Source organism: Papaver somniferum, chromosome 11 (genome assembly GCF_003573695.1).
Source record: "Papaver somniferum cultivar HN1 chromosome 11, ASM357369v1, whole genome shotgun sequence".
Classification (NCBI taxonomy): Eukaryota; Viridiplantae; Streptophyta; class Magnoliopsida; order Ranunculales; family Papaveraceae; genus Papaver; species Papaver somniferum.
This window is the reverse complement of record NC_039368.1, coordinates 16,290,586-16,310,069: the sequence shown is the minus strand read 5'-3', so window position 1 is coordinate 16,310,069 and position 19,484 is coordinate 16,290,586. Positions and strand designations below refer to the sequence as shown.

Here is a 19,484-nt window from a genome sequence, read left to right as displayed (position 1 = left end):
TACGATTGAAGAACGCCCCGAAACCCTAGCTTTTGCTCCATGTGTAGTTTCTTCTCCCAAAATCTTAAAATTTCGTGACCTCTTGGTAATATTTTATTCATGACCTAATACCTCATTTTATAGGTTTACGTTGCTTGGCCTTCACGTATTTAGTTCGGTTCAAGACCCGACCTGAAAATACAAAATAACGACCCCAAACGTGACCTTAGGAATTCACAAGTATGCATACCCATTTGAATACTTGCTAAGTATGCGTACCGGTATGCGTAGCTCAAATTCCATCAGAAATTTTCGGAACTAAGTATGCGTACCCGTTTGCATACTTGCTTGTCTTCGGTATTGGATAAAAAGCTTGTTTTGGCCACAACTTCTTCGTCCTAACTCGGAATGACCTCATTATTTTTTCATTATTTTTATCTTTCAATTATATTCAAGATGATGATGAGAAATCCTTCATTTGAATGAGTTAAACTCGGTATTTGTCCCGTCTCTTGATTTTGAGTGTTTTGCTCCTTTTTGTCACACTTCTTCCACTTCTCTTGAACTTTGGCGCTTTGATTCTTGGAATAATTCTATTCTAAGATATTTTCAGCACTTTGTATCTCCTTTTTGGATGATTCACCTAATAGAGGTAAATAAGAAAAACAAGAGTAATAATACGAAAATATGCAAGAATAATAGCTAAAACAAGTATGGAATGGACACTAAAATCATATGAATTATGCACTTATCATCTACCAGCTGGGAATTCCCATTCTCGTCGAAGGTTTTTCTTTCTCAAGTTGTAGTAGGACTATAGGTATTTCGTGACCACGCAGTATACTATGGGAGCGATGTTGGGCTCAAGTTCCGGCATGATTTTTTTAGAGATATCCTCGTAGATATTTGTCACAAAGATGGAGTGTCCGCAAGGAAAGAGTTTTCTTTAGGATTTTTATCTACTTGCTATAATGCATTGCGACCAGAGGATATCCTTGTTTATAACTGGGAGAATAATCAAGATGTTTGTTTTGATGCGACATGTGTCTCCCCTTTCTCTAATGGTGGTATATGCGATTTCGTTCCAGGTCAAGCCATCGCCAATGCAGTCTCTCGTAAACATAACAAGTGTCTTGAAAAATGTACTGCACACGATTACGGTTTTGGAACTCTAGCATTTACCACTTTAGGTGAGCTTAGTGGAGACACAATTGTCTTTTTAAGAGATTAAGGAAATGGTTATCTATCCAAAACACCAATAAGTGAATGAATTATTTTTCTTTTTCATAGGATAGGTCTTGTAGTCCAAAAGTGGGCAGGAGTCCAGCTTGTTGCTAGGTTCACATTTAGTTTCTTGTAAGAACTCATTTCTTTTGAAAAATGAAATCCAACTTTTAAAGTTATTAAAAATATCAACATGGTATCAGAGCTCGTTCGATCCTATATGGGCGTAAAAGTAGTCTGCAAGGTTGAAACCAAAACAAGAAGAAAAAGATATCGAAAAGGAAAAAAACAAGATCGAAGAAGAAATAATCAGTTCCTAATAAGTGATCAAAGAGAAGTTTAAGAAGATCACAAGATATGAAGTTTAAAGCAAATGAGAAGAAGATACAACTGTGAACTATCTTATAAAGACTCCATATGTTACTTTTTTGTTTTCCAACCCAAGAGAAATATTCCAAATCTAACTATAAGAAGAAAACATAAGATAGAAAAATAAAAAGTCACTTCGTAATAAGTGATCAGAGATTGAGCGAAAAGAGCGATGTCAAGTTTGCATCCTCAATTATAAAAGAAGGAGTTTAAGGGAAAGAGAAATATAGATGCCTCCTTAAATATCACAAGGAAAAGATAACAAGAATGCCATATTTGACATGAGAAAGCTAAGTTTCTACCCGTGACACAAATTCAGTAGACATGTATCCATTGGTAGAAAAACAACTTCAACTGAGGAAATAACATACTAAGTTTATGCAAGATCGACATATCAAAAATGGCAACTTTGAAGAAGGCTAGCACAATAAAGTTAAGGAGACATATTAAGTGAAAAACAGTACATGAAGATGAAATCTCGGCATAATAAATTGTCAGAGTTAAAAGAAGTTACAGTGCTACATAAAGTTGAGAAGATGCAAGGTATAACTCTGAACTCTGATTTGTATTATTTGTTTACAATCACAAATGAAGCTAGCTATCATCGAATCCTAAAAGTCAGCAAGGAAAAGATGAAAAATATAAGAAGAATAGAAGATAGAAAAAAGAAAAAGCAACACAAATGCTACTGAGTTCCTAAGTCTAAGTAAACGAAGCGAAAATCTCTACGAAGATGAAGAAGGAAAAAAATCACTTTCTAAGTCGTTTTTCTTTATGGTTTTTAAGTTTTTGAATTTTGGTATACATAACCAAGTCTTATTCACATACTATGCTCGTGTTTTTGAAATAAAATTTGTAATGAAGGTGCACACAGAGATTACATTTCCAAAAATGAAGTTAAGGGAAGAGGAAGAAACATATTGGCCTCCTCAATTTCAAACAACTAATATATTAACGCGTTTTGGAAGCCGATCTCGAAAAATCATCGATAACGATTGCCTCCTTATATTGAGGGAAGAGAGTGTCAATATGATTGCCTCCACATGTCAAAAAAAGTGAGCATCGACGAAGATCGCTTCCTCAATTTTGGTAAAAAAATAAAGAAAAAAAGAAAATGGCAAGAGAGCTATATTTGTTATGAGAATACTAATCTTCTACTCATGATGTAGAGAGAAAAAAAAGGATTGGATGGGAGAATTTTTGGTTGAAATTTATAAATCTCCGCAAATGACGAAAAGCGAAATGAGTTCATCCAAGTATTGAAAAAATCTAATTCTAAACTAGCTAGAATTAATGGTAAAAGAAGACAAGGCAATGACAACGTAAAAAACAAAAAAAAAATCTCTGCATCTAAAAATCAACGTAAAATAAATAAAAAAAGATCGCAATCGAATATATTACCGCAATTATAAATTAAAAGGAGGTGTTGGGATATTGTATTTTATAATTGTGTTGAGTAGAAAAATCTAGAGTAATTAACATGTGTCTAATAAACATGCGTCTTAATGTATACTTGCAAGTCAGGTATACTTGTAGTTTAAGTAAACTTGTATTCTTGGAGGCCCAGTATTATACTTGGAAGCCAAGTTTTTGGAGCCTATATAAAAGCAAATGAAGGCCATTGTAATTGTGTGAGCAAGAATTACTAATAACTAGTTTATAGAGAACTTATCTTGCTTCACCACTGATATCTACTGGGATCTTTGTATGAGCAACTTTGAAACTATGCTCATAGATCTCCAAACTACTTTTACCAAATTATCTATCAATTTATCTACCACTGAACATATAGGCATGAGAGAATATTACATATGCCATCAGTATCCCATGCCTTTGCTGCCTCTGTTAATATGAACAGACCCGATGAATATCATAACCAGAAGGACATGGCAATTTTAGAGGAACTACGATATGTGGCTATCAAATTACACGTAAAAGACCCGTCCAAGAAGAGGGGAAATAGCGAAACAATGTCTCAAATTATGATAAAAGAAAACCCTTTATTTCATGGGTATGTTAAGTTTCTTGTTGATAGCAAAGTTGTCTATGTTGCATTTGTGAAAATAATCAACGATGCAGACTATTCTTCTTGTAAGTGAATATGCCATTAAACAACTCCTAAATTTTTTGTTTATGATTCGAATTCACCCCTAATACATTATTCACGTATGTATCAATCTTTATTGTATGTATGCAAATGCAAAGCTGGGAAATACATGATTAGAAAGGTCATGAGCATTATCTAAAGATTTGGAGTGGTTTAGAGAAAATATGGGAATTCAAATTCCACCACTGCCTACCGCTGGGATTTCATATGCGTCATATCTAGAGGAAATAGCAATGAAGAATCCGAAATCAATGTTTTTCCATTTCTATGATATTTACTTCGGGCTAGCAACCGACAGTCGAATGCTTAGTAAAATAGTAGTATATGAATGCATATAATGCTAATTAATTTAACGGAAAAAAAATTCAAAGTCTATCTATATATTTAGATCTTTACCATTAACTATTAGGTTTAGGCAATTGAGAAGATATTGGAGAAAAAAGAGTTGGAATTCTACGAGTGGAATAATGGGGAGCTTTCAGAACTACTGCATAGAGCTAGAGAAAAGCTAAACAAAGTTGCTCAAGTAAGTAAAATCCTTTGATTCAGGATTGCTTAAATAATTAATACTTTGTCCGTTTTTTTTATCAATCCGTTTTGACTAAGTCAAAATATTAAAAAGACCGGATTATTACTAAAATAAAAAATAACGTGTGTAGTATATGAGAAAAACACACATCAAACAGTTTTATCATATTTGGAAATGTATAAATGAAGATAAAAACAAATATATCTCTCCACTAATTTTCGTAATATTATAGATCTTATAGGAAATATATTAAATAGATTTGTTTATTTATATATGGAGATATTGTTTAAGATTTTAGATTGGGTTACATTAAAAATAATTTTATAATTACAAAATAATAAGGGTATATTTGATAGTTTGGTGGGAAAATATGTCTATAAACAAAAGTGGACAACTAAGTTAAGACAAACCAAACTAGAATAGAAGACCAATAAAAAAAGACGGAGGGAGTATATTAATTTTGAGGTTACGAGCGATTAATATATTTATGCGTAACGTGCCTAAATCAGAGTTGGACTGCAGTAGATAAATATTAGTGTTTTTAAGAAACCGAAATATCATTAAAGTACTCCTAAGACACCATGAAACTTATAATATCTTGAAGTTTTATGCATCATGAATCCAAAGTTATTCGCATGTTTTGTAACACTATAGAATCTCGATTTATTGTTCTCTAATAAACAAACTTGTTGGAAATTCTATATATTTGATGTTTCTCTTTATGTTTTAAGAATATCAACAAGTCCTGATGTCAAATTGTAATTTTCACTGCTTTATACTCATTTTTACTTCATCTGTTATTCGAATCAATCGATTAGGATTTTCAAGCTCTAAAGCTGAAACTCGTGTCATTCCCTTATCTATAGGCGTTCTTAGGTTCTCATAGAAACATTCCATAGGGACTTCAACAGTGCTACCACGTAGAGCAAAGGGAATGCCTAAGTCTAGCGGTGTAGGAGGGAAACAAGATTTGAGTGAAAATTCAATCCTCTTCGAAAAATATTTTATTTATACAAAATTAAAAATAAGTCCTTACATGGTAATAATATATTTTGTTAAATTTTAAATAAAAGATAGGGTCAAAACTGGTCATAATATATTTTACTAGATTTTTTAAGTAAAAAGTGAATAACTTACCGGCGAGGTTCCAATCCTTCCTTTAGTTTAGGTTCCCTCCTCAATTCCTTACATTCGAGGAGAGAAGACATATGGGAAAAATATGGTTTTTTTTCCAATATCCCATCCAAACATACTAGTTAGTCCAGACTCATTCAACCAGTTACAAATTAGTCCTTCATTTATTTGAAATAATGGAAAGTACACAAATAACCATCTTGATTTACGATTTAGTCTAAATATTTGCAATTTAGTGTTAAGTGATTCATGATGATGTCAACAATTTGACATAATATAAAAACAATTAGAAAACAATTTATCTTTCGAACCGCTTATCCAAATTCTCAAACTTTATACATTCTTTCCGAGATCTACAAAAAGAGTACTCATATGAATATATAATTTTCATTTTCATTTTTTCTTTTAAATTTACACTAGTGTACAATTATGTACACATTTACAAATGGTATACAACTACAAAACCTAGAAAATCCAACATCCATACCCGTATAACATGACATGTATCCATGAGACATGACAAATGGTATACAACTATGTCCATATCTACTGAAAACCAGAAAATTCCACATCCGTACTCACAAAATAGGCAATATATCCATGAGACATAACAAATGGTGTACAACTGTGTCCATATGTACAAAAAGTCAATGATTCAACATCCATACTCACAAAACATGCAATATATCCATGAGACATGACAAATGGAGTACACCTATATGCATATCTACAAAAAACCTAGAAAATCCAGCAGATTCATTTCACAAAACATGCCATATATCAATAAGACGTGACAATTGCGCCACATCTAAAAAAACCTAGAAAATCCAACATCATACCCGTAAAACATGCCATATATTAATGAGACGGGATAATGATGTACAACTATGTAAACATCTACAAAAAAACTAGAAAATCCAATATTCATACCAATAAAACATGCCATAAATCAATGAGACAGAACAATGGTGTACAACTTTATAAACATTTATAAACACCTAAAAAATCTAACATACCCGTAAAATATGTCATATATCAATGAGAGAGGACAATGGTGTACAACTACGTAAACATCTACAAAAACGTAGAAAATCCAACATCCATACCTATAAAATATGCCATATATCAATGAGACGGGACAATGGTGTACAACTATGTGCACATCTACAAAAACCTAGAAAATCCAACATTGATATACGTCATATATCAATCAGAGAGGACAATGGTGTACAACTACGTAAACATCTACAAAAACCTAGAAAATCCAACATCCATACCTATAAAATATGCCATATATCAATGAGACGGGACAATGGTGTACAACTATGTGCACATCTACAAAAACCTAGAAAATACAACATTCATACCCACAAAGAGGCCATATATATCATAAAACAAGACTAGGTGCACCAGTTCATACACACACACAACTTGAATCTTGTACTTAAGCACCAATAACGCTACCCATATTGAATAAATATAATACAGAAACTAAGATGGATTTGAACCATCAACCTCCATAAACCTTGCGATAGGCCAGGGTACTCTACCATTTTGAGCTTATGAGTCTCTTAATTTAATACTTATAAAACCGAGTAATTCCTAATGAGTCTGAAGTGTAGCATATCATTGACCTGGATATCACCTGCATCATTACTAGGGTCAACTGTACTCAAAATATGGCTTTGAGTTCGACTGCGAAGTTCTTTTTTTTTTCCTGAAATTCACTTGAATACAAAATAATTTGTCGTAATTAAATTCCCTAATAGAAACCAAAAAAATAAGGATACTAAACTTAAAGATAAAGAAATTTACCCTAATGATAACTACCATTTATAATTAAAATAATCAAGAGGTAATCATCTTTACATCGTATACATACCCCACAATCTTCATTAACTATGAGCAAATGATTCATGCATACGTTACAAAAATAATATTGATGTCAAAGGTGCATAAGGGTAATACAGTTCTATATCATTAATAATTAACATGTGTACAAGTATGTATACATTAATAATCAGTATGTGTACAACTATGTACACACAAAACATGATTCCGATCTTAAACTTCAAAATAATCATTACAGAGCATACTACTATGAACATATGTACGCTTCTATAGAAACCTAACAAATTTTATCATTCATACCCGCATGACATGCCATCCATTCATCACAAAGCATATTAGGGTACAAACATGTACACCTCTAAAAGAATCTAACTAATCCAACATTTATACTCACAAAACGTACCATAAAATCATGAGAGAGCATAGTGGTGCACATGTTGTGCTAGAGGCGGCTTTAAGAGAACAACACCTCTTGGATGCCCTAAGTGGCCATGCAACTGCACTTGCAGATGGGCTTTTCTCTTCAATAACAGGTGTTGTGAACTTAGGGATTATTGGTAACTGCCCTTCATCTCTTGGAGAACAGATAGCTAGTTCTCCTCTTACATCCTTAGCAAATCCTAGTGGAGGCCTAAGACCCATTGTTGTGGGAACAATTTGGAGGAGACTCGTGTCTAAGCTTGCTGCTACAACTGTTTGTAAATATATGAACATGTGGTTGAGTTTCAGTTTGGTGTGGGCATTCCATGTGGAGGTGAAAGTATCTTACACTTAGTTAATAGATTAATTAAATGGTATGTACAACAACATGTCAATGTTGCTCACTGAATTCTCCAATACTTTGAATTTAGTTGATAAAACTACATTAATTAGGGAAGTGCCCTGTAATCTCCAAATGGCTTGAGTTCTGTTATGAAAACCATGTTGGACTGTATCATAGAGATGTTATTCTTTCACCTGCTTAGGGTATGCAACATGGGGATCCTCTTGGAGCTCTATTTTTTTCTTTATTTTTACATCCTCTTGTTCAGAAAATGGCTTCTACATGCAAGCTGGAATTGCAGGCATGGTGTCTTGATGATGGCACACTAATTGATGACACTCTAGAAGTGGGTTAGTCTCTTTCAATAATACAAGCATAAGGTCATTGGAGAGAGTTACATCTCAGCATCACTAAAACTGAGTCATACAATCCAACCATAGACCCAAGAAGCACAACCGTGGATAATTTTTCCAACAAATATTGGCAAACCACAGGCTGGTGTTAAGCTCCTTGGTAGCCCTGTCAGTTTGGACGATCAATTTTATAGTAACACGGTTATTCACGTAATCCACAAGACCATCCAGCTTATGTCAACACTGTTGCATAACCGTACTGGTGTGCCAAGATTGTATTTCACAATGCGCACTACCAGGCCTTCTGCACTTCAACAAGGACAAGAATTTTTTTTATAGCAATTTGGTTCAATATCTGAGACAGCTTGTTGCAGGAGATGGTGCTGATTTTGGCCCATTACAATGACGACTTATTTCTTTTCCAATCAAGGAGAGTAGTCTTCGTATATACGGCTATACGCCATGACTGATACATGCCACTGTTAGTTTATATCTTCATGCATCCATAATAAATTATTACAATAACAATCTACCTACTCTACATACAAGCCGTGATTATCTGAAAAATGACAAAACTTCATACGAGTTAGCGGTGTCTCGCCTTCGTCTCATCATCTGAGAAACTGTACCTCATCCCTTGTGTTTCCTGGCAGTAATTCAGTATGTCAGATCGTGATGGAGTTTTATGGCAATGCAATATAATCAATAATGCTCAAAACTATCATCATGCCATTCCAATCCGCGGGCTTGGACTGAACATTGGGCCTAGATAATTTTCGGTCATCATGTGATACCGGCTGGGAATTCCCATTTTCGTTGAAGGTTTTTCTTGCCCAAGTTGCAGTAGGGCTATTGGTATTGGTGACCACATGTTGCACTGTGCGAGCGATGTTGGGCTCAAGTCCCGACATGATTTTGTTAGAGATGTTTTCATAGATATTTGTTACAAAGCTAGAGTATCCGCAAGGAAAGAGGTTTCTTTGAGATTTTTATCTTCTAGTGATAACGCGTTGCGACCATCGGATATCCTTGTCTATTACTTGGAGAATAATTAAGATGTTTGTTTTGATGTGACATGTGTCTCCCCTTTCGCTAATGGTGGTATACGCGTTCTCACTCCAGGCAAGCCATCATCAATGCAATCTCTCGTAAACATAACAAGGGTCGTGACAAAATTAATGGACACAATTACGGTTTTGGAACTCTAACCTTTACCACTTTGGGTGAGCTTAAGGAAGACACAATTGTCTTTTTAAGGGATTAAGAAACTGGTTCGCTAGCCAAAACACCAATGAGAGAGTGATTTTTTTTTTCTTCATAGGATAGATCTTGTAGTCCATAAATGGGTACGAACCCAACTTATTATTAGGCTCCCATCTAGTTTCTTGTAAGAACCCATTTTTTTTTTCGATAAATGAAATACAATTTTTAAAGTTATTATTAATTACTCATTTTTTATGATTGGATAAAGGATATTATTACAAGAAACTAGTTGGAGGTCTAACAATCTAAACTCCAACATCGTACTACCATATTAGTTGAACAAATTGTCGTGCTAGCCTTCCAGCGAGATTCATGAGGAACCAGCCAAGGGAACCGAAGCGGATAGGGGGAATGATTATGTCGCAATGGGGGCAAGCTAACTCTACCTTCCATTCACAAAATGGTGGAGGAAGGCTCATTAACTCCAATGGTGTTTAGAAGAGGCATTCATCCTACTCACTTGTTCTTTACAGATGATGTTCTCATTTTCTGTAATGGAGCAAAGAAAAATGTTACAAATCTTCTTAATTTGCTGGAGAAGTATCAAAAGGTCACAGGGCAAATAATTAACAAAACTAAAAGCAAGCTCTTTATAGATGGTAATTCAGCTCTTAGAAAAACTCAAATAAGAGATTTAATGCAAATAGAATTGAGTGATTTCCCTGATAAATACTTAGGAGTAATTCTTTCTTCTGGAAAGGTTAAATTATCTACGATTTGGCCTATGGTTGAAATGTTCCAGAAGAAGTTAGCAGTTTGGAAAGGGAAGTTGCTGTCATTTCAAGATAGACTGGTGCTTGTCAAGTCTGTTTTGTGCAACATTCCAATATATAATATAGGTGTTTATGAATGGCCTTCTTCTGCAATTAAAATTTGTGAAAAGATCATGAGGAATTTTCTTTGGTCCGGGGATGGAGATGTGAGAAAAAAATAAAATTCTTGCATGGAAAAAAGTGTGTACCCCTCTTAGTGAAGGTGGTCTTGGAATTCAGAGATTGGAAGTTATTAATAGAGCTCTTTTAATGAAGATGATGTGGAGAATCATGAATTTAGAAGAATAATGGGCATTATTCATTAAAGAGAAATTCAAAAATTCAAATGGACAATTGAATGAAAATTGGCAACTTTCTTCTATTTGGCCAGGTTTGAAGTGGGCTTGGAGTGTGTTAAAAGATAACATCAAATGGTGTGTTGGCAATGGTCAAAATGTAAACATTTGGTTTGATAATTGGATTCATGAAACCCCTCTGTGTGATCACCTAGAAATGACTTAGTGTATGAGGAATAATATGCACATGAAGGTATCCGATCTTATACAAGATGGCATCTGGAGCATTCCACAACAGCTGCAACAATTATTTCAATCTTTCAGCTTACCTGACATAGGAGGGGGACAAGATAAGCTCTTCTGGACTGGCACCTTGAATGGTATGTTCTCTACTTCTTCAGCCATTGCTATGATAAGACATAAAGAACCCAAAATGCATTGCTCCACAAAAATATGGAATTCTTATTTGCATCCAAGTACCTCCGGAAACATTTGGAAAATAGTACAGAGAGTCTTTGTTGATGATTCAGTTATGGTTGATAGAGGTTACAGTCTAGCATCAAGATGTTGTATCTGTGAAAATGAACAAGACAACATGAATCATCTTCTGTGGCACTGTAGTTTTAGTGTCAAAATTTGGATATGGATTTGTTCTATTTTTGGTTTCAGTTTGCCTGAAACTTTTGATGATATTTGGACAAGGGCCAGGAATTGTAGTCCTCTAATTAGAGAGACTTGGATAACTGCAGCTTGTTCAGTTATTAAGGAGTTGTGGTTTCAAAAAAATAAAAGACTCTTTGAAGACATAAAACCAAATGAGAAGGAGTTCAAATCCATAATAAAGAAGATGGTTCTTGAGGGTGGATACAGGATGAAAAGCAACAAATGGAACTAGAATTATGATACGCAAATAATCAACTTTTTTAATCTTGGTGCAAGACACAGTAAATTCCAGTGCATTAGAACTTGTTACTGGAATCCCCCTACTCTTGGATATATCATGTTCTGTTGTGATGTATCATCTTTTGGTAACCCAGGTGCAGCTGGTTTTGGAGTTGTTATGAGAGATCACACAAGTCAAATGCTTGGAGTCTTATCTGGGGGTATATGCATTGGAACAAATTACATTGCAGAAGTGTATGGTGTGCTTTGTGCAACAGAATTAGCAGTGGAATGGGGCATGGAAAACATTGTATTATGTTCAGATTCAAAAACAATAATTGGGGACTTTGCTCAGGGGAAAGTTCCTTGGTTTATTCACATGAGATGGAGGAAAGCAACAAGTAAGATTGCTTATATCATATACATTCACAGTTTCAGAGAAATTAATTTTTCTGCAGATTCTGCTGCTAAAAGAGGATCAACATTAGCGGCTGGTGAAAAGTAGATCATCATGGGAAGACCTTCATTCTTGACCATAAATGAACTTCCAGAAGTGGCATACTACAGATTCTGCTGATGAGGAGTTTCAGTTTCCAAAATTTCATATGTAATTGAATGTTCAACTTGTCTTTTCTTCTGGGTCTGCTCTAGTGGGCTTCTTTGTTGGGTTATTTTTTTCCTTTTCTTTTCTGGGCCTTCTTTTATGGGCTGATTTGAGATGGGTTAATTTGTACTCTTGTATCCCTTAATTTTCTTATCAATGAAATATGATTCAGAAAAAAAAAACACTCTACCTTCCATGTCAAAATCTGCAATATTAAGTCATCGGGGACTCGAATATGTGATCTCCTGAAGCGCATCAAATCTTTGAAGAACGAGGATGACCTGCAAGTTATTATTATTATTGTTTGAATCATTAAACTTAAATTTTTAATATTACCAAAATTATATATTCATTTAACTTTATAGGTAATCCATAAAAAATATGTCACATACGGGTATTCTACATAGCTTTCCCATCCTAATTCATTTGGGTAATTCGGATAATGAAACAGATATTGATATCTTTTTTTGTAAGAACGGGGCAGTGAGTGGGACAGACCTGCCTGCCCCATAGTCATTCTTCAGTAGATATGAGCAATAAATGGGTGGATGTTGATTTGTTATCACCCGGATCCAATTATCTAAATGGCGGATTGATATTTTCACCCACGTCTAATCCATTACCCGCCGGACACCCTCGGGTGAGCGGATATCGGATGCAATTGGACTCGCGGATTAAAAAAAAATTATAAACGGAAACAGATAAATGCTAAACATGAGTAATGTAACTTAGTTTTGAAACTTAGATTACTAAAATACAAGAAACTAACATAAAAAAAGTGACTCAATGTCTTTCCAACAATCTACATTATAATATTTATTGTTATGAATACCACCGATCAATCCAAAATTGATACTTTTGGAATATCTTTGAGGAACTTCTATGCAAACTATATATATATTATTTACCAATTTATATATATTATTAATAGCAAACTATATATATTATTTACTAGTTTCTGTAATAACCTTCATATAGGTATCATTTTTAGTGTCGGGTGTCTAACGCATGGGTGATGTTCCACTTACATGCGATCTGTGAAAACGACTGGTTTTAAAATTTCACCGGCATCCAATCCTCCGAGGAACGAATTGGGTGTCCACGCGACAAAATACGAATAAGTTTGGATATTTGGGTGTTTTTGCTCATCCTACAATCTTCATCAATGTAATCGAGTAAGGTTGAACTTCATTAGGCCTCTACAAAATGGGCCTGGTGCTGGGTTAATTTGAGATCTGGAGACATTATCCATCAAACGTGCCGACTCGGACTTTGATGATCCACCATACCCGGACGATGGACGGCTGGATTTGCCACATAATATCAAAATGGCGGGAACGCAAGATTTGGCGCGAAAACCCTAATCCCTACTTAAGAGGGAAAAACTCACTGGCGCCTATTCTATTGCCATTCCCGCCAATAATCCATCCAGAGCAAAGCAGAGAGTGGGTGAGAGAGAGAGAGAGAGAGAGAGAGTGTAAGAGAAGATGGGTGGTATTCCTTTCGATTGTCTCGCTAACCCTCTCGGTGCTGTAAGGATAACGTTTGAGAGAGCAATTTCATCTGGTTCTGATCCAAAAACTTTTAACGGCAAAGACTGGGGTGCAATTGAAGTTTTCAAGGAGTGCCTCTTTGATCAAAATGGCCTCTCTCAGGTAGCTCGTACAAACCCTAGTTTTTATTTCTTCATTCGATTTTAAAAAAAAAAAGAATCCTATTTTGTGTAATTTTGATGTAACAAAACCCTAATTATTTTGGTTTGGTTTTTTGAAGGTTCCGATTCTCGATTCCTCGACTATCGGTCGGATTAAGCCCAATTCGTTGGTTCGGTTTAGAGGAATGGTACAAGATATGCTGGGAAATGAGTTATATGTTGGGGCTTTCAAGGTTTTGCTTTGTCCTTTTAGCTTTTTCGATTTGGGGGTTCTTCATTTTTTACCCGTTTATACTAAAAGTGACTAATTTTGGGGGTTCTTTTACAGGATGGATCAACATGGAGGACAAACAAGTTCACAGATGTTGCTTCGTTCCCTATGAATTCGTCATCAGAAATGAGCATGTGGGAACGCCGTCTTCTTTACTGTGTGCCGGTAAGCTATTATAAACTTAAGATATTTACTTGAAAAGAAAAAAGATTGAACCTTTATCATTGGCGTTTTTCATGTACTGAGTTATGCTAGTTGACAAGTAACTAACGATGCTAGCAAAAGACAAAGCCATTTAACTGTGCTTCCGGTCCATTTTTCTTATTGATTTAACATATGGGCTGTCAATTTTGTTCTTGAATCATGTATTAGGTTTGTTGATTTTACTTTTGTTCAATATAGGTTCCAGGACAAAGTCCTTGGGTTGTGGAGGCTTCTTCATCGGCTGCTGCTGCTTCATCAGAGGCAGCTATAAACAGAGGTGATAATTGGGCTTCTCAACAAGGAGAGAAGCGCAGGAGAGATGACGATACATCTGTAGATACGATGGATTGCAATGTATGTTTTGTCACTTTTTGAGAGATCTCAATACTAACTATAATTCCCATTTTCATTACCTTCCTGACGAACTTCTTATGGGCAGATATCCAATCATGAAGCTAAAGGTTCACCCTCAAGCACAAAAAAGATGGTAATTTACATAATCTCCGAGCTCAGAGTTTTCCCTTGAACAACATCAGATTTGATAGTCTTATTAAGTTGTGATTCAACGTTTGGTTGTCTCTTTCTTCTTAACAGCGAGAAGATGGACTCCCTTGCCAAGCATTTCAGTCTCATGAATTGGAAATTGGAGAGACCTCTTCCATGCAAAGCGTGATTCCTGATTTTGACACAAAGTCTCTTTCATGTCTAGTCAAGGTAACTGAAAGGCTGAAAATGTTCTTTATTTAGTTACCAACAAGACTATAAACGGTTCTTTCTTCTCGTTTCAGACTGCATGCACAGTAGTCCAACCAAAAAACCATATATTATCTGTCATTAGAATGAAAACATTCCCTTTGATCACTTTTCTGTCTTTTATTTTGAGAAGATATTTGATGTGCTCCAGTTAAACTGTTATATGCAGATATATGACTCACCGGAAACTGAATTGAAGCTGAATGATGTCTTTGAGTTTGTTGGTGTGTTCACTTTCGACCCAGAACTTGTAGCTTCTAAGAATGAGACTGATGACTCAGATGCCCTTTTTGAAGATGAGCTTGTCAATTTGCCTCCAAACAAGGTTTGTTGATTCAATTAAATAGTTATGTACTCTCAGAAAACTTACTTAGTTTCTCGTGGTTGAAATTTCGTAGTGGTTCTTAAACATGTTTCTGTTGACTGAAAAGGCAGTCACCCACATTTAACTGTCTCACTTAGCAATTAACCTATCATCCATCTCTTTGCTGTGAGTTAATTCTTGTTTGAAACCTACTGTGGACAGGTACCAAGACTTCATTGTTTAATACATAAAAAAATTACGATTCAAGATTTCTTTTGTGGTTCCCCTGTCATTGAGGTAATCAATCTGCACGAGTCTTGATTGTACGTTTTACAGAAATATGGTTTACTTTTCCTAAAATTCAGAACATACTTGTGCCTTTTTTGTGCTGTTATTTGCTTTGTTTGTTACCGATGCCTTTTCATTTAAATTTTACAGCGAGTACCCTATGTTATCAGAGGAATAAGGGAATCCTTAGTTGGGTATCTTACAGCTGTTCTTGGTAACGATGGTGTAGCAGCTCAATCTGTTTTGTTGCATCTCCTATCCCAGGTAATTGTTCTTCCTGTTGAGCTATAGTATAGATATTCTAGCTGGGAAGTAACCATATATTTCCTTCCAGTGTAGCTAATTTGATATAGAATCCTGATCTTAGTTCCCACTTAATTAAATGTTTCATAACATAAGCAGGTACACACCAGGGTTGACACTGTTGCCGTTGGGAAACTATCGCTAAATCTAACAGGTTTTACCAAAGAAACTGTATCGGTTTTCGGGAATCAACTTAATCTCGCGATCCAGAGTCTCTTACCTTTGACTCAAGCTCTACCTCTAACAGTGGAGTATCTCAACACTGCTTCACTTGCCCCTAAGAAGGATTACAAGTCAAACAGGTAAGCCTCAGTTCTTTTTTTTAGTTCATCTTGATACAGATACTTTCAAAAAAAATTTAAATTTTTTTATGGCATTGCTATTTCTTGTATAAGAGGGACCTAATATGTTTTTCTTCTTTTGCTTCAGGCTTATCACCGGAAGTTTGCAGCTTGCTGATGGTACCCACTTAATCCTTGACGAAACTCAGCTGAATCCAGGGACCCTTAACTCTACTGGGGTTGAGAATGTGCAGATTCTTAAAAGTCTGATGGAGATGCAAAAGGTACATCTTTATAATAACCCTGCATCTGTTGAGCATCTGAATTATGGAGTTTTAGAAGTGTGAGAACTGGGCAATACTGATTTGTTTGGATGTTTATTTTTTGTCAGGTGGAATACGACTTTGAGTACTATAAATTGGAAATGTCTTCCGATGTGCAATTATTAGTCCTTTCTGAGGGAAAATCAAATATTTTACCAGCCGATTTGGTGTTACCGTTTCAACCTTCTAGTGTGGGTTCGTCTCTTAATGCAGACGCAAATGCCCTGCAAGCTTGGAGGTGGTATTTGGCCACTCTAAGATCACAACCACATGTTATTGACCCTGAATTGCAAAAGGTATTGTAAACTTTGTTATCTGAAAATTATTTTGTTTATGCATTTGAACCATTTGAACTAAAAGGGATCTTTTGAATTACAGGTTATCGAGAATGATTTGGTTGAAGCTAGGCAAGAAGATCGAAGTTTAGGAAGCAATGACTTCAGCAGGTTTCTTAATTTGTTTTTTACCTGGTTTATATTTTTCCACTTGCTTGGTATGGTTCATTTTTTTGAGCTAGGGTATTTGAATATTATAGGTGGCTCACAATGGCTCGTCTTATGTCCGCTAGCTTTGGTGAGACCAGTCTCTCACTTGAGCATTGGCAAATGGTGAAAGAGCTTGAGAGGTTAAGGAAAAATAGACTTAAATGAGGAAAAAGAAGGCAAAGGAATTCATGGAAAGTATTTGATTCAGTGATTGTTTCTTTGTCTGTTGGTTGAATGCTGTTTTAAGAATTATGTTAATGATGTTTTGCCCCGTCTAAATTATCTTACAGATGCATGGATCCTATTTGTATCATACACATTATAAGGATTCTATTCTGTTGAGACTTGGCAATGGTTGAGTTTTGAGTTCTAAACAATACGAAGATTCTATTTTAGTAAAAGTTGATGTCTAAGCTAAATGCTTTTATTTTTCAAAGCCAGCGGTACCGCAGGTATCAATTATTCATGGCGTGTCTGGTCTGTCTTGACGGAATCTTAAGTTGGAAGTGCATTCAAATATCATATATTTTATGTTTATGGAGTTTCTTTGCAACTCCAGAGTCTAATTTAATGATGATAGTCTATAATAAATACGGAAGGTGGATACATTTCCATTACTCCATCTTGTACTCTCTTCTTCTCTATCTTTGTTGTAGTTGTTATTCGCGTTCTTCATTTCTCTTCAAGAAATAAATATTGTTATCTTATTTCATGGCTACTTCGAAAACATTGGCATCTCAATCTCAATTCTTTTCGAACAAAACTCATTTGAGAAAAACACCAAACAGAATCGATTATGTTTCTCATGATCTAATGAAAACCCGTCTTGGTTTCCATAAGTTGTCATTGAAGCTGAATCATTTTGCTCTATGGGAGAGTAAGAATGATAGTCACAGGAGAATATTAATATGCCATCAACATCCCGTGCAGTCGTTGCCTCAGCTAGTGCAAACCAAAATGATTTTCAAAAGCAGAAAGAAATGACACGTTTGAAGAGGAGTGCAGTCGTTGCCTCAGCTGGTGCAAACCAAAATGATTTTCAAAAGCAGAAAGAAATGACGTTCCAAGAGGAATTACGATACGTGGCAATGAAATTACACGTAAAAGACCCATCGAGAAAAGGAGGCAATAACGAAAGAATGTCCCAAGTTTTGAAAAGAGAGAAGCCCTCATTACATGGGTATGTTAAGTTTCTAGTTGATAGCAAAGTTGTTTACGATGCACTTGAGAAAATCCTCGCCAATGCAGACTATCTTTGTTGTAAGTGAATATGCCACTAAACCCTTCCTAGGAAATTTGATTATTATTCAATAACCACCCCAACTTTGTATATGTTGTTCACATATATGTCTATTTTTCTTGCATACAGACGCAGAGTTGAAAAATACAGGGTTAGAAAGGTCCGGAGCATTAGCTAAAGATCTGGAGTGGTTTAGAGAAGAAATGGGAATTCAAGTTCCATCACCAACTACCTCTGGGATTGCGTATGCGTCCTACCTAGAAGAAATAGCAGTGAAGAATCCTAAAGCAATCTTTTGCCATTTCTACGATATTTATTTCGGGCTTGCAGCCGGTGGTCGAACGCTTGGTAAAAGGGTAATATATGAATGCATATGGTAATTTAACGGAAACAGACTCAAAGTCCAACTATATGTATTTAGAGCGTTGTGTTTCATCAATTATCAGGTTCAGGCATATGAGAAGTTACTTGAGAACAAGGAATTGGAATTCTACCAATGGAATGATGGGGAGCTTACAAAACTACTACAGAATGCCACAGAGAAGCTAAACAAAATTGCTCAAGTAAGTAAAAATCTTTTATTCAGGAATGCTTAACGAATTAATACGAACAGACGATTAACATATTTCATGTGTACCATCCCTCAATCAGAGCTGGACTAGAGAAGAGAAAGATCAATGTTTGGAAGAAACTGAAATATCATTCAAGTACTCCGAAGACATCATGAAACTTATAATATCTTGAAATATTAATTACTATATGTCATGCCTCATGGATCTATGAATCCAAATTATTTATACGAGTGAATCTCGAAGTAACTATTCCCTAATAAACAAACTTGTAGCTGATATGATCAACGAGACAATGACCTTGTTTATTCGTTCAGCTATAAGAAGCGACAACTCTTTATTATCTTTCTTTTCCGAATCTTTTTTTTTCTTTTGAGGTCAGGCCTAGCCCCCCTCGTTTCTGTTTTTATTTCCCTTATCAACAAGATTGTCGAGCGAAAACAAGAACTCATTGGAGATGTTGACATTCTGTACATATATGATGCACCTTTTCAGTCAAAACCTCATATCTTTGTGACAGATATGTTGCACCATGTTCTGTCAAACACAAAGAACTCCAAATATGGCAATTCATTCATCTTGATCACGATGTTAGCCGATTAGGAGATTGGGTAATGCATTCATCATCTCTTCACCCTGCAAGGTTGTTTCATGGGTTAATATTGGTAAAATTCTTTGTGTTGAGTTTAAAATTTAAACAACG

At 35.3% G+C, this 19,484-nt stretch overlaps 2 protein-coding genes across 3 annotated transcripts; both read left to right on the top strand.

Moving 5' to 3' along the window:
• Nucleotides 1–13,523: 13,523 nt before the first annotated feature.
• Nucleotides 13,524–17,373, top strand: LOC113320554 (mini-chromosome maintenance complex-binding protein-like). 2 transcript variants are annotated; one of them, XM_026568462.1, is made up of 14 exons: nt 13,524–13,761; nt 13,880–13,993; nt 14,089–14,196; nt 14,434–14,589; nt 14,675–14,722; nt 14,830–14,949; nt 15,158–15,313; nt 15,515–15,589; nt 15,731–15,844; nt 15,983–16,185; nt 16,313–16,448; nt 16,556–16,783; nt 16,866–16,933; nt 17,023–17,373. In XM_026568462.1, exons 1-14 carry the CDS (start codon nt 13,594–13,596, stop codon nt 17,135–17,137), a joined length of 1,809 nt encoding a protein of 602 aa, XP_026424247.1. In that variant the 5' UTR covers nt 13,524–13,593; the 3' UTR covers nt 17,138–17,373. The 2 variants fall into 2 exon arrangements, with proteins under 2 accessions (XP_026424247.1, XP_026424246.1); XM_026568461.1 differs by having other exon boundaries at nt 13,527–13,764.
• A 507-nt stretch (nt 17,374–17,880) lies between these two features.
• On the top strand, nt 17,881–18,956 carry LOC113324175 (heme oxygenase 1, chloroplastic-like). Its single transcript, XM_026572500.1, has 4 exons — nt 17,881–18,232; nt 18,342–18,568; nt 18,665–18,775; nt 18,864–18,956. The coding sequence occupies exons 1-4, from the start codon at nt 17,881–17,883 to the stop codon at nt 18,954–18,956; spliced, it is 783 nt and encodes a 260-aa protein (XP_026428285.1).
• Nucleotides 18,957–19,484: the final 528 nt, after the last annotated feature.